At 32.0% G+C, this 15,816-nt stretch overlaps 1 protein-coding gene across 9 annotated transcripts in view; it reads right to left on the reverse strand.

The window, feature by feature from the left end:
• Nucleotides 1-4,863: 4,863 nt before the first annotated feature.
• Mp (Multiplexin) overlaps nt 4,864-15,816 on the reverse strand; it is a 226,403-nt gene continuing 215,450 nt past the window's right edge. For 8 of the 9 annotated variants that reach the window (XM_069054678.1, XM_069054726.1, XM_069054688.1 and 5 more), the window contains 6 exons: nt 13,961-14,020; nt 12,844-13,043; nt 12,508-12,630; nt 11,339-11,353; nt 5,596-6,140; nt 4,864-5,489 (listed from right to left, as the gene is read on the reverse strand). In XM_069054678.1, the coding sequence (XP_068910779.1) occupies nt 5,432-5,489; nt 5,596-6,140; nt 11,339-11,353; nt 12,508-12,630; nt 12,844-13,043; nt 13,961-14,020 (1,001 nt within the window). In that variant the 3' untranslated portion in view covers nt 4,864-5,431. The remainder of the gene's footprint in view (nt 5,490-5,595; nt 6,141-11,338; nt 11,354-12,507; nt 12,631-12,843; nt 13,044-13,960; nt 14,021-15,816) is intronic. The other variant, XM_069054698.1, reaches the window with a different exon arrangement.

A 15,816-nucleotide genomic window follows, 5' to 3' on the forward strand; every position in this document is an offset into this window, starting at 1 on the left:
ATTCACTTAAGAAAATTAAACGCTCGAGCAAGCTTTCGCGTTTAAACATTCTTGCGTGAATTAATTGCTATATAAAACACTTATAACTACAATAAATTTTCGTATCCCACCTCCACCCGGCGGCACGGCAATTTTGCCGGAGTACATACACTATTACGGATAATACTATCAAGTAATAGTGCAGTGCTTATCAACATAATTACCGGTGTCTCGCCTCCACATTTTGACTTTTTTGTGTTTTATGTTCTGTGTCAATGTTAAGGAATTTCCTCACGATGTGACATGAGTATAATAATATACCTTTTTGAATTTCAACCACCAATGTGTTCTCTAAGTCCAAAATTTTTAAATTTTTAAAAAGAGATTGCGGTACTATTCCTGTTGCTGAAATTATAAATGGTAAAATCGAAATTTTTTCTAAACACCAAAGATTTCTCATAGCAACGGATAGTTCTAAATATTTATTAATTTTTGTATTATATGTTTGTGTTATATTGTGTGAATTTGGAACAGCTATATCTAAAAGATATGCTTGCTTTTGTTGTTTATTTAAAATAATAATGTCTGGTCTGTTATGCTGAATGTGAATGTCAGTTAAAACTGTGCGATCAAAATATAATTTGTAATTGTCATTTTCGAAACAACTTTCTGGTTTATAAATGTAATGTGGTTGTGTATCCTTTAATAAATTGAATTTAACTGCTAAATTCATGTGTATAATTTTTGCGCATATATCATGACGTTTTTTATATTCGCTTTGAGCCAAAACGGTGCAAGAAGAAATGATGTGTTCAATGGTTTCCCCTTCAGTTCCGCAAATCCTACATTTATCGATGATCGATTGTAAACCGCATATGTGTTTTTTATAATTTCTTGTATTTATAACACGATCTTGTATTGCAAATATAAAACCCTCAGTCTCAGGATGAATATTTGATTTTTTAAGCCATGCATGAGAAGCTTGAATATTAATTTCTGGCTGTTCTAGCTCTTTAAAATATCTCCCATGTAAAGACTTTTGTTTTATATGTATTTGCTATAGTGTCAGGTATATTTGGCTCAACAATATCTGAAATTAAATAAATAATTATTATCATTGCAGAACCCAAAATAAATTCGACTGCAAATTTGATGTTGAGGGCTGCGGTTCCAACACTGAATACTGTTTTTTTTGTTCTCTTTCCACTATGTCCAGAAGAACTATCTGACAAAGAATGTTCATCAATCATCATCATTCTCTATCTGATATTCTTCTGATGAGTATTCAAAAGGTTCTTTATCCACATCAGATATGACTGTGTCCGCAAGATATTGCAAACACTTTTGTTCTTATTCGTACGTCTCTTGCAATAGTCTTACATCAACTAGACGGCGATCGAGTGATTGCAGCCTATAAAAAAATGAATACTTATGCAAGTTTCTGCAAGTTCAAACCGTGCACCACGTATGACTCACATGGCTCCATGAAGGCATTTTGGTTATTGAGGATTCGTAAAACATCCGCGATTCACACAGAAATAAGTGAAAATTGACTTCAATTTTTCATTTTTTTTTTTTGTTATATTTTCCTATGTATTATTTAGAGGTCAAAATTTTTAATGACAACCCAACTCGAAAATTTTTAACCAATCGAATTGCAGCATTTTTCAAATTTGGACCAATCAAATTGATTTATAGTGAAAAAACACCGGGCAGAGTGAAAAAACAACCAGCTGAGTGAAAAAACAACTAGTGGTTTTTCAGCGAAAAAATTTATGTCAAAATGAAACGTCAAATTTATTAGGTTAACTCGATAAAAATTTTCTCGGTGGATTGTCAAGTCGAATACAATTCGTGGTCTAATTTTTTCTTGAAAATTTGTCATTTAAGACATTCGTAGCTTTTGCTTTTGGAAAATTACACTCGTCTCCTTCGTCGACTCGTGTAATTTTCATTGCAAAAGCTACTCATGTCTTTAATGACAAATTTTGTTGGAAAAAATTACACCACTTATTGTATTATACAGGGTGATGAAAAAAAGTGCCCGTGCTAACCTGCACGTTATAAAGTATTTTTAACTAAACACAAATTCGAAATCCAAAATTAAATTTGTCCACTCTTCGCCAAGATATAAGATTTCCTTTTTAGACAATAGAAATCTATATGATTAACCGTTTACTAATAATTTTATTGTTGAAGTCTAGATTTTTGTCGAGTTGATAATGTTCTTAAGTAAAAAATGCAAGAAGTCTATCGGAACCAACGTTATTAAAGATGTTAGAGTACCATTTCTTGGGTCCAAAGAAAATTCGTCAATGTTACAACATTGCAAAGCTCCTAAGATACAGAAACATGTAATTTTTGAAAACGATAGCAACAATAATTCAATTTTTAATGTTAATGGTTTTGTCAAATTTAACCTGTCAATTTTCCAAAAAGTCTGAAAAAATGGCATACAATTTTAACGAATATGTAGACATGTTACTCTACTTGGGTGCATCAAATGATAACGCATCTGAAGCAACAAGAGACTATGCAATACTGTACTCTCAACGACGTCATCCAGATGCTAAGGTAATAAGAAGATTGATGCAGCGATTAAGAGAAAACGGCCAGATAATGCCTCTTTATGTAAAACGTGGAAGGCCCGTGAAGTTCGAACACCAGCTTTGTAGGAAGCTTTTTTGGAAGCAATTGAAAATGCGCCAGGACGAAGTATACGAGGATTGGCGCGAGAGTTTCACGTAGACTATCGCACGGTACAAGGTATCCTGGCTGACGAACATTATCATCCTTACGAGTATCACTATGTTAAAGTGTAAGCTCTTCGTCCAGGTGATTATCCCCTCAGAGTAGAATTTTGTGAATGGCTACTTGGACGTCACAGAATCGATCCTAGGTTTATTCAAAACATTTTATGGACAGATGAATCATATTTTTCTCAAGACGGCATTTTTAATCAACACAATAATCATATCTGGGCAACTGAAAATCCTTTCGCTGTGCATCCTCGTGCACATCAGCTTCGGAATTAATTTGTGGGCTGGGGTCATTGATAATAACCTCGTAGGACCTTTTACGCTACTTGCCAGAGTGAATGCAGAAAATTTTCTACAATTTTTACAAAATGACTTTCAAGTTTTGCTTGAAGATTTGCCCCTTGCAATTTTGAGGCAAATGTGGCTACAACTGATGGTGCCCCTCCACATTTTGGTAGGATAGTACGAGATTGGTGTGACGAGACTTATCCAAATAGATGGATTGTTAGAGGTGGCGCGATTGCTTGCCCCCCCCGGTCACCTGACCTTAATCCTTGTGATTTCTTCGTCTGGGGTCATCTCCAAAATTTTGTATATGCTGAGCCGATTGCTAAATTAGAGGAATTAACAGAAAGAATCAACGCAGCAGTTAATACCATAAATGTTCCTATACTTCAAAGGGTTCAAGAGAACATTGTTCGAAGAGCAGCATTGTGCATTGAAGATTTAATTAAAACATTTACCTTTTTGTTCAATTTATTGTAAATTAAAATTTTGATTCATATCCACATGACAGCTTTATTTTTATGCAGGTAACAGAATCTGTCATCACCATTGGTTTCTTAGATACGGCGAAGTACGTGAATATAATATTTTTTGGAAAAAAAAGTGCAATATTGCCAATTTGTACTGTTAGGAAAGCTGTTTAATTTTTAAAAGAATGTTTTTAGATCATTTTTGTGTTGATTTTCACAATACTTCGACACAAAAGGACAAGTTTCAGTCGTGGGCACTTTTTTATAATCACCCTGTATATGAAAAAAAAACGGCCTATAATCTGTTTCAAAATCAAAAATCCACCACCTGTTGAATTATGTTGGCAAAAAAAAAGAAATCCCTAGAATAAGTTTCATTTTTTGGGTTGACCCAACCTCCTGCCAAAATTTGACATTGAACTGTTGAGTTTATTTACGTAACACAAAATAATTATTATGTACAAAAAGGTGGTAGCTACCGTATCATAACTTTTGAAAGATATAATAAAATGAGAATGAAAAACACGATAAATTACGACCTAAACAATTGTCAACAGTTTTCTTTCATAACTCCACTTTTTTCTGACACTTGCAAACACACTAAAAGCAAAAATTGGCGACGTTGTCGGTTGTATTTTCGAGGTAGAATGCAGTGTTGGTGGATTTTTGATTTTGAAACAGATTATAGGTTGAATTTTTTCTTTACATTTTGGTAGTCAACGTGTTCGTTGCGAATGTATTGTGGATTGCATTTTCAATTCCGTCGGGTTCATTATCACTCGTGAAATACTACCTGCATATTAAGTTGGTTTTTCACGTAAGAAAGACTTGTTTTAGTTATCGTGAAGATTAGAGTTTAAATTTAAAAAAAATGGCTAAATAGTTGCTATCATATTGACCACTACTGTATATACAGTGTCATTAATGATTGTTCCATCGTAGTAGGCGTTGGTGACGTAGTTGAATGTGCCACAAGCCTCATAACATGAGTGAGACTAGTATCGCCACCGGCACCGCTACCGGCGGTAGTGGAAATCTGTCTACTAGTTTGATAGTTTGTCTAACGTTGCGCGGCTGCAGCACATCCAAAATTTGTGTAGGTTTTCAACGCCAACTGGGATGGGACAATCATTTATAATGAACTTGTACATAATTTCATTGGTTATTACTTATTATGTTGCATTATTATCAATTCTGGCCCATGTGGATTTAAATGAGATTAGTTTTAAGTATATTGGTACTTTAGTGTCTTTTGGTCATGATCATCAAGCCTTTAAAATTTGTAATACATTGGTGAAAACATTTATATTAAAAAAAGGAAAATATGTGATAAAATAACAGGTGTTTTTTAAATACCAAAAACAATTGCATGATATGTAGGACATTTATAAATAATTTATTACAAATACATGGCATTCAATACTATTTAGTAACATTTACACCAAAACATTTTGCAACTCACATATTTACAATCAGTCCATTAAACATAACGTTAACGTACATTTTTTATATAAATAAGACAAATCTGATATGTAGTCAGATAGAAAAAGGTTATCGAAACACTTACAAGAAAGCTAAAAATTCGCAAACGCAGAAAGAAATGCTAAGCAAGTACATGAGATGTACCTATCCTAGAGCTTAAAAGAACCTAGAACTTTCTTTTTCAGGTTTCTTACATTTAACGCAAACAATGTAACAGTTATGAAACCATAAGTCCTATTCAGATAGATAAAATAAAAAAAACTAGATTGAAAACAACAAAATACAACTATCTGGTTACATTAAATTCTTGTTTTCATATTAGTTAGGTTTTATTATCTTATGTATTCGTAGGTATACTTAAATTTAAATTAGTGGACATATGCATTACAGATGACACGGAATAATCGATGTTTGACTATGGATGGAACGGTCGTTGACCAATCACAAAGTTTCACTTCAGTAGATGAGATTTAGTAGACTGCGATAATCGTTCTCGTTCAATATTTCGTCGTTGCTGAAACAAAATTCCATTTAAAAGAGAAGTGTTAAATTTAACGCCATCTTTAATGATCTTTAAATAATAAGTGACGCGGAAAGATCAGCGATTTATAACTAAATACCTGTTATCTACATCCCTACGTTTCCTCTGAACAAATAGCTCACTGGTCGCTTCAATGCAAAGCAGAATTAGTTTCTTGTCGCACGAGTACGAGGTTTGTTCTAGCAACCTCGGTCCTTTGAGCGAGCCAGCAAGTCCTACTTTGTCGCGAGAAGCTGAGTGCCAGGCGTCACACGACGTGTCCAAAGCTCTTTCACCATTCACCAAAGCTCCATGCCATACGGCTTTGTGCGGCCAAGAAAGATCAGTTAATACGTTCTTCCCATTAAAAGAGTAAATGCGTGGCGGATGCGGGAATGGCGCGCCGTCTCCTTTGAACATTTCAGACCAAGAGTTGAAAAGTACTTCACCTCTGAGATTAGATACAGGCAACTTGCGATCCGCCAGACGCACAATGGAATCGACATTTTGAACGCGCGAGGATAGAAAGGCTCTGAAAGTTCCTCGCAAACCCGCACGTCGAGCTTCTCGATAACATGAGTAATCTGCCCCACGTACTCCGTGAACGTCTCCGGTATATGCCTCATTCAATGCAGCCATACGAAGCTGAAAATGTCAACGAGTTATAGGTTGTTACAACTTTGATGGAGATGACGTTAGATCTTTTATGCGTAGTTGAGGCGGAAATGTGCATGTTTTGGTGTATCACTGGTTAAAAAGTCAAACTTCGTGAGTTCGTTTTCATAGGGCATACAAAAATGTGAAAAACAACTTTCCACAATGAGGTTACAAAAAATTAGTGGATGATTCTAAGCGAGTATTTTTTGCATATGTACCTAATACAGCGCGATCAAGAATGACTGAGTCTGTTGGCAATGAAACAATTGAAAAGTACTGGTGTTTTTTGTCTCGCAATTGGCACTGATCGGATTTTTTAGGTTGAGAAGACGTTAAAAACATTTTTGCCGGTTATGTTTATGCTATGTATTACAAAAATGAACCTTTGTTGTTCAAATTTCATTATTACCAACAGACTCAGTCATTCTTGATCACAGTGATCACACCGTATGTTATAAAAGTGAATCAAAACCCTCTTTGCTTTTCATTTGTAATAGTAAGTATATTTTTAAACGAGCAAGTAAAGGTTTTTATCCACAAAAATAAAAGTTGCAGCCCAAGCCGAAAGCGAGTGCTGTAATTATTTGAGTGGATAAAAACCTTTACTTGCGAGTATAATACTTATACTTTATCTACGATCAAATGTACAAAAAAAAAAACAAATTCTTAGCTCGATATTTTTAATTTTTTAAATTTTGATGTTCCTTTTGATACCATGGTTACGTTCTCGAATTTTGTTAGGTTGCTGCAGTTACTGCAATTTTTAATTTTGGTTGGTCCAAGTCTGATGGATAAAAGATTCTGGCAATTTTATCCATGGCTGGGAACCAATAAGAGCTCTCTTTCAATTTGTCGGTGGATGAAATGACAATTTAGAGAAGAGCTTTCACATCAATAAAGTTGCTTTTATCCGATGATTGTAGTTAAAAATAATTTTTCCTATTTGATGCGCTTTCATTAGAACAAATACATATTTTACCCACCCCGAACAACAGAAGTAGGATTTAGATGATATTTTAAACAAAGATATAGCTATCTAGCTATATTCTGTAAAATATTCGAGTCTAACTAAAAACTAAAACTTTTTTTTAATAAGATAAAATAGCTTGTTGCCTGTCAATTTCATGAGAGACACTCTCAGCTGACAATTATTTTCGTCAAATTTCTGTAAGGTAACAGTGCGTGAGTTGTGAGTTGAGATGTAAGTCGACGAGATAATTTTATAATTCTGGATTCAAAACACAAAATATTATTTATACAGGATGAAATCGATATATACTTACAATATCCAAACTAAACACCGTTCACGTTGTTTTGGCATACCTAATGGGAGGCCATGATTTATTTTTTTAACGTTGGACATACCTACTGTTTGATTCACTAAAGTGCTGACATGCGGACCTATCAAAATGAACATAACATGTTGCTGAATTTCCTGCGATGTCTGCGTATTCTTCTGTTGCAAACTACTGAAACTGACAACTGTGCACTAGACATTGACGCTACTTATGCCGGTTTGCGCCGTCGTACTAAGCAATACTTAAGTATTGGAATCACATTGTGATCGAATACTTAAGCATTGCTTAGTACGACTGTGCAAACTAGCATTATAACCTAATTCAACAGACAGTTTTACTAACAAATTAAATTTCCATGGCCTCCCATTATCCCAAAACAACGTGAATGCGTTCTACAGGGTTATTCTAAATGATTGTAGTCGAAGTAGGCGTGAAAACTGAATGTAAAATTTATGGTTGCCGCTCCACATAAAAAAATCATCAAAATGATGTGTTAAATTGGGTGCAAAACAACTCAATATTTTTAAAATTGATTGCAGAACAACTCAATATTTCTGGATTCAATCGTTAATTTAACAAAAATAAATAAAATCCTCATCACCGCACTTTTCACCTAAAAAATGACAGTGACAGCGACACAACTGACAGTTCACATGAAAGCGGCAAAAACGTAATAACATGGGCATGGCCTACTTCGACTACAATCATTTAGAATAACCCTGTACATGCACCGATATCAAATTTATGTATGTTTAACCCTTCCCGATTTGAAAGTGTAAGTCTGAAGCATTTTTTCCATATTTTTTTCATGCGTATTATTCCGGACACGGAATCTTGGCGATAACTGACATTTAACTGACAAATATGTGTGAACTGGCCTTTATTGAATATAACCCAACTTTTGACTCGATAATGCCACTTCTTTGCTTTTTGATGTCAGAATAAAAACTTCAAAGTGATTTTTAATAATTGTCATTTATTAATGACGCTAATGATTGGTTTACATTATTTTTTTTAGAAATGTCACAAAAATTGTTGGCCAAGATTCTGTGTCCGGAATAGTACATTTAAACATCCTCGATAACGCATAGTTTGTTTTTTAATCAAAGAACCACAGCACCGCAATTTACACCCAAAATAGAGGTGACAACATTGCACACTTTTGACCTAGGGTGAAAAATCTCATCATATAAAAATTGAGGTTATTAGAGATTTTAGTAGCACTGCATGTTAATAAAGTTAATAACAATTAATAACAACTAATTTGAGAGTTTAATAAATGTCTTACTTTGCAAAGCATTTTTGGTAATACATTCAAATTTTAAATGCGAGTTTGCGTATTTTCAAGGACATTAAAAATGACAGGCGCTGGTGGGTATAGCTAATAGATATCATTAAATTCCCCAAATTTAGTAAAATTTTATATTTGCAAACCTAAATCAACAGGTCGTGGTTCTTTGATTAAAAAATAGACTATAGTAAGTAGTAGTGAATAAAATTCCATATCTGCAGAAAGATTCATATTCTATACGAACTAACCAGTAACTACATATGTAATTGCTTTTTGATAGACTTTATTCAAATTTCTCCCCCGATTGACTGTTACTGCCAATTATATAAAATTATTATACTCAGTTTCAGAACAGAATACAGTTTAAAGAAGCAAGTACTGTCGCGAGCAATAAATTTTGGTCGTCAAGGTCATTCTTTGACACAATGGAAAGTGCTGTAATGTGAAACGGGGGCATCACCTCTAATAAATTCTATTTGTTTTGTCTTGTCAACTTTTTGGAAATCCCAACTGGATCGCCACCCTAGCTTCTGACACATCATCATCTCCATCAGCGAAATAATTTTCACTCTGTTAAAATACGATATTGGGGCCATAATTCTGAATATTTAGCATAAAACTTTGACAATTTTTTTTTATTGACGTTTTATTGACATTGGCCCTAATTAAGCAGGCAAAATTTTTCATTTATGACAGTAGCGGGAAATTTCAAAATGACCTTGACGATCAAGATTTAATGCTCGCGACTGTACATAGGTAAAATTATTTTAATATGAAGAAATGTTGGTGAGTAGGTACTTAGAAACTGACATGCTAATTGAAGAATCTGATTTGGAAATATAAAACAGGCGAGTCCTATTTAAGTATTAATACACAGTTATGCATTTTTTGTAATCTGTAATACAGGGTTATTAAAAATGATTGTCCCATGCATGGCAGTTGGCGTTGGTGGCGTAGTTGAACGTACCGTACCGCAAGCCTCATAACATGCGTCAGACTAATATCGCCGATAGGTGGGAGGCTGGCGGCACATCCAAAATTTGTGTAGTTTTCAACGTCAATTGCGATGGGAGAATCATTTATAATAACACTGTATTACAGATTTAGTTTCTCAAGATTTTATGTTCCCGGATTTTCCCCAAAGTTATATCTCTATTAAACAATAATATCCATAGAATAAAGGTATTTCCTGTTTGTTGATAATTTATAAAACAAAATTAACATGCATGAGTGACTTGTTTATTGTTTTCATGTTGTGGAGTGTAACTTTACTACATAATTTTCTGGATAATTTTAATTTTTAATTATAAACGAAATCAGTGCTTATAATTAAAAACTTATTTTTTCAAAGGGAGAGACTTATTTTGTGCACATAAAACGGGTTTTAATTTATACGGACAGCGTGCACAAATGCTACAAGTTGTATAAAGTATAATTAAAAACATTAAGATGAGAACGTAAAATTTTTCACTACTTATCGTTAATCGATACTGATGAAACTCGACTTTAATTCTTACCTTTTAAATTGATTCGTTTTGTTTTTAATAGAAAAAATAAAATAAAAGCAATATGCTTTTAATTTAACGTCTTCTAGCCGAATAGGTATAATATGTATACATATTGAATTTTATTTTAACTAGAAAGGAAAATGTAAAAACGCAACGGTGATAATATTTCTTATGTCGATTACAACTGCGTGCAAATCATAAAATTTTAAACATGTAGGTATGTGATATACATAATATCTAAAGTTGTTTTTTACATGTCAAATTCACGAGTTCATTCGGATTCAGAAATTACTGTTTTATCTCATTTTCAGCAAAATTTTTTCGACTTTCCTTTCTGGGTTGATGTCGGAGGTAAACAAACAAAAACACAAATTAATTAAACAACATTTACGTGTCGTATTTTTCTTTGCGTTACAGATCAAAAACATTCTAAAATTACAGCCCAGCACAAACTCACGCATTCTACGTAAATCCCTCATTTAATCGATTGAGAAACTATATTTTAATACACCATATTTAGGTCGTATGTCTGTTGAAATAACAATACCTACTGTCGTACTGTCGTACTTTGTGATTTCATTTAATTTATTTATCGGTGATTTAGTACTAATTCACTTTACGTCAATTGCTCTCTTTAAAATTTTACGAGTATAAAATAAAATTTATAAAGCTCAGGTCGTTGTGTGATATAAGCGAATAAAATTTGATTATCTGTTACATCAAGAATATTTTTGGTGAATGTTGCTGATACAGTGAAGCTATATAAAGAAACATCAAAAGAAGCCTTGCTACGAAGTGTCTCTTTTCTATACAATGGCTGAGCTCATTACAGCGAGAGAAACTGTTGATACATTTTAGAGTTTGTTTTCAAATACATTACCTGCTTGGACTATTACAGTCTCCAGCGTGGTCATCGATTTTATACCAATAATTGACAAAGTCAAAATCACATCTTTTACATTGACAACAAAATAAAGACCATAGGTAATTTACCATTCCGACAGAATGTAGGTGTTTGTCATTGTACATATAGATACTTACTTTGTAACTTTAATTTTATAAATAAATAATACATATAAAGAAACTTACCATTTTCGGATGCCACTGAAACAAAGTAATACGTATTAAAATCACTAAAAAGCTTAATTAAATACAATGATACCTATTAGCATCAATTTGATATCAGCATTAATTATGTAATGACTAATAGTTAGGTAGTTTTAGTGACGAGTTAATAGTTTACTGTAGAGTTAAACATTATCTCCACTCTAACGTTTTTTAACGTATTTTTTATAAAATGTAAAATTTGTTAAAAAATTCCATCAGGTGAACGAGTCACAAGGGAAGTAAAATCGATAACAATTTGTATACAGAAATTTACTAAGTAAACAAATGTGAAGTGCTTTATTAAAATGGAATCCCATCCATATAAATGTAAATAAGCCGGAAACTAATTTTTCTTTTACCTATAAAATGCAATAGGTAAATGTACACATATCCTCAAACAAAGACAAATAAAATCGGATAACTGTTTTTTACTTTGTAAAATCTGATTGTTAATAGAGACATTTGTATTCTAAAAGTCAAAAAGAAAAAAATTAATTTTATTTCTATATAAAATGTATATTTTTAGATATCAGTAAGATTAATATTTAATTATAGTAAATAAATATAATTAAAGAAGGAGGCATAACCAAGCAAGCAATCCTGCGACTTATTTATTTTATTTCAACAAAGTCTAATAACTGATTTTGACGTGCTCGACTTTTATGGCATTGTAAAACGTTTTCACATTTTAAAGTTTGTATTTATTCTAATAAATAAAACAAATTTATTGTAAAGGCCAGAGCAAATGGTAAAAATCTAATTTTTCAAAAATAATTGATATGATAAGAACAATCTTTTTGACGTAATATATTGGAGTAATATATTATCGTTCCATTTTATCTTTCTTCTTGCAATTTATTCGCTCGATTCTTCGTACATCTGACGAAAATTGAAAAATGTGTATGATCAACAATTCATTAATTAATTATTCACATTTTATACGTTTTCATCGCAAATGCAAGTCCTGTAAACGTTTTCCCAATATTAACAACTCATTAATTTGTTAAGATCTTCATCCCACACGTAGGTAGGTATTTTGTATATAAATGAAATAATTGCATGTAGGTAGGTACTTGTTATTACGTCAAATGTAGCTCAATAAATTAAACTTAAAATATAATTCCAGGGAAACTAAAACCATTATTACTTACATTAGAAACATCAGCTGGCTTAGATATGTGATTAATGAGATTACTAGCTTCGAAAGGTGGTCTTAGTTGTGGGCTGCTTGTGGTAGGTGGGGCTGGTGTAGTTACAGGTAAAACCGATCCCAACTGAAACACAATATATTCACTTTAACCACAACTAATTCAGGAGTGATGGAGATATTGGACTTTAATTCGCTTTGATAAGTAACGTTTTTCGACATTTTAATAACTTTAGTCAAGTTAGGTACACCACAAAATTGTATAGATGTGGTATATTTACTATTTTGAAAACGTGGATTATACTGATACGAGTTGATGATAAGCAGTTATCAGTCTTACCGCAATGTACTGCCAACCATTGTTGACTCGCACAAGAAGAGCTTCTTCTTCAATGACATAGGCCAAGGTTCCCACGGGACTGGCCGACGACATCTTTATCATGGCGTCGTGGTCTTGGAAAGTTACAGCTCCCGGCACAATGCGAGCCGTAACTTCTTGTTCAGGAACCGTGAATATAGGTGGGCTTGCTGTAGATCTGCCTAAAAGGGATTTCAAATAATGGACACTATTCTCTGCGACGTCTATGAGCAACATGACCGAATCAAACTTCAATCATAACTTAATTATGTTTCATGTAGATATGTTAAATTGGTAGCCATTCTTACTCAAATTTTCAGCAAGCAGGACTAAAAATCATTGTAGCAGTATCTACTTGAGGCATATTTAAGTTTTGTAATCAAATGAAAGTAAATACAAATATGTAAAAACAATATTTTTAGAACTCTCAATGTGAAGCGTCATTTACAAATCAAAATATACCTACTAACCTAGTATCATTAAATTGTGTCTTCAAATTAAATCAATTTTGAAGTTTTTATTACACTCAATACTGGTATCCTAATTTCATACCTATGTTAGAGAAAAAAAAATTTAAACAGAATATTTGTTTCAAAGAAAATATCTCTTAGTTAGATCTCGATTCAAATTTTATTCGTTTTTATAAGGATAATAAGAATAAGATAATATAGAGATGATATTATCAAGCGTGGCATAAATTTATAATAAAATATTTTTAACCCAGTAATCCAGTATGTTAGTACTTAATATTATTTTAAAATAGTCTAAAAGTAATCGGCAGAGAAGATAGGTAATGATGATATTAAATATGTAAATAATATGTGTATAAAAATTTGTAAACATATTAATAAATTGTGAGAAAAAACATGTTTTGTCTAAATTAACAAATTCGCAAAGATTAAAAAAAAAAAAAAAATAAAGTGCAGGATTCTTATTTATTTCATTGTTAATCGTGGAAATGTTAAATTTTTGTCCAATTAATTTAAGATTGTTGTGCCAAGCTATAAAAAAGTTTCAACGTATATTATGTTAAAATGAATATTAAGAAAAACGAAGATCCAAAACCAAATTATGGACAAGAATAAGTGGGTCATCCTACCTGACTTTAAATCCTTCAGTTCTCTTAATGCTTTAAGTTCTTCCAAGCTACTTCTTACTCCTTAATTTGTATGCACAGAAAAAATAATTAACATAATTATTAATCTATTAAAAAAGATAAAAAGTAGGTGGTTATGTATTTAGGTATATTGAGAGGTGTCAGTTAGGTAGGTACTAAGAATTAAGGCACAATTTTTTACAAGTAGGTGCCTTTAATACAGTAACACCATAAATCATGTTAGAATGTAATTGTGAACTGCATTTAATTTTTTATTCTTTACTCACAACCAGAAGTATCTAGATGTGATTATTTTTAAAACACTGTTTGCAAATAATATCAAATTCTGTTTTCATGTGAGATTTGGCTGTTTACCACATTATGGAATGAGACAAGAAAATCAGTACCTAGCAACTCAAGGAATAGCAACGTAATTTTGGCCGTACAAAATAACACAAAAGATTCAGTGTCCGTCTATTGTTAATTTCTTATTACATATTATTACAAATCAGACAATCAAGCGAGTGAGGATAGTATTGAGTTGAAAAATCGCACTTTGATCACTTATAGTGTAATATACTATAGCAACATCGATTATGAAAATGAGTCTCAATTTTAATACCCTATTTTTTGAATTTTCCGGATCTGGAGTTTCAATTAATGCAAGTAACAGTGTTTTAAATTTTTATATTAATAGGTAGGTAGTTAGTAGATTGTTAATGTGGTAGATTGTTAAATACATTTTCCTCACTAGTGATGCAAACACCTATTTTCCTCACTAAATTGAGTGAAAAAAGTATCATTTTCATAATCGATGTTGGAAACACAATTTTTACTTTAATTATAACTCATTACGTTTAAAATATTCACATATTATATCTCAAGTGCAAAATTTTTTATCGGAAAATTTTTTGCTAATAAACGAAAACATCCATAAATGAGGTCAGAAGACCAATTATTATCAAATAAGAGCACGAGACGAAGTCGAGGGCTTTTATTTGATAATAATAATTGGTCTTCTGACCGAATAAAAAATTTACCCATATTAAAATTTTGCACGAGGGGTATACGGCTGATTATTTCCTGAATAGAATGAAAACAAACGCATTATTTCCAATCTTTTTTATTCAAAATAATTTATTAAAAAAAAATCAGGTACCGACATTTTTTATTCGATGATTGCACAGTGTGCATTTTAGAGAAATTTTATCGGGTTATTTTTTGTTTTCTCGTTTTGATTGGTCAATATTTGTCACGCAATTGGTTGCTAAACATATGAAGGAAATAATCTATTTAATCGATTATTATTAAAGTTATTAGGTAATTTTAAAAAACAGTCAAATATAAATTAATTAACAGAGTTATACAGTGTGGTGATAAAGTAAGGAACAAAATTTATAATTGCGTTATTAATTTAATGTTTTCAAGTTCAGACAGGTCAATTTTGTTTTTTAATTAGCTGCCTTATGACATGACAAATTTTTACTTATGACGTCATCATTGTTTTTTTTTTTTTTTAATGACAACCCCTACTTTTTTATTCTCTTTTTACATAACAATTTTTTTCAGAAATGACAAATTTTACTTCAAACAATAATTTAATTTTACCGTAAAATTGTTTTTCAATGGGGTTATTTAAAATTGAGGCTTTATTTTAATAGACCAAATAATTTAGAACATTTAGGGCCAGTTTACAGAAGCGAAATTAAGTTAATCGTAATCAAATGCGAGATTAACTGAACACGTAGCCGTAGCCGTAGATATTTATTTGTTCTTGTTTGAGCTCAATTAAAATTTCATAATAAAAATTAAATTAAATTTTCAACGTAAAATTTGTGATTTTCTCGTTCATTCATCGT

The sequence above is a fragment of the Tenebrio molitor genome, chromosome 1 (assembly GCF_963966145.1).
Source record: "Tenebrio molitor chromosome 1, icTenMoli1.1, whole genome shotgun sequence".
Lineage (NCBI taxonomy): Eukaryota > Metazoa > Arthropoda > Insecta > Coleoptera > Tenebrionidae > Tenebrio > Tenebrio molitor.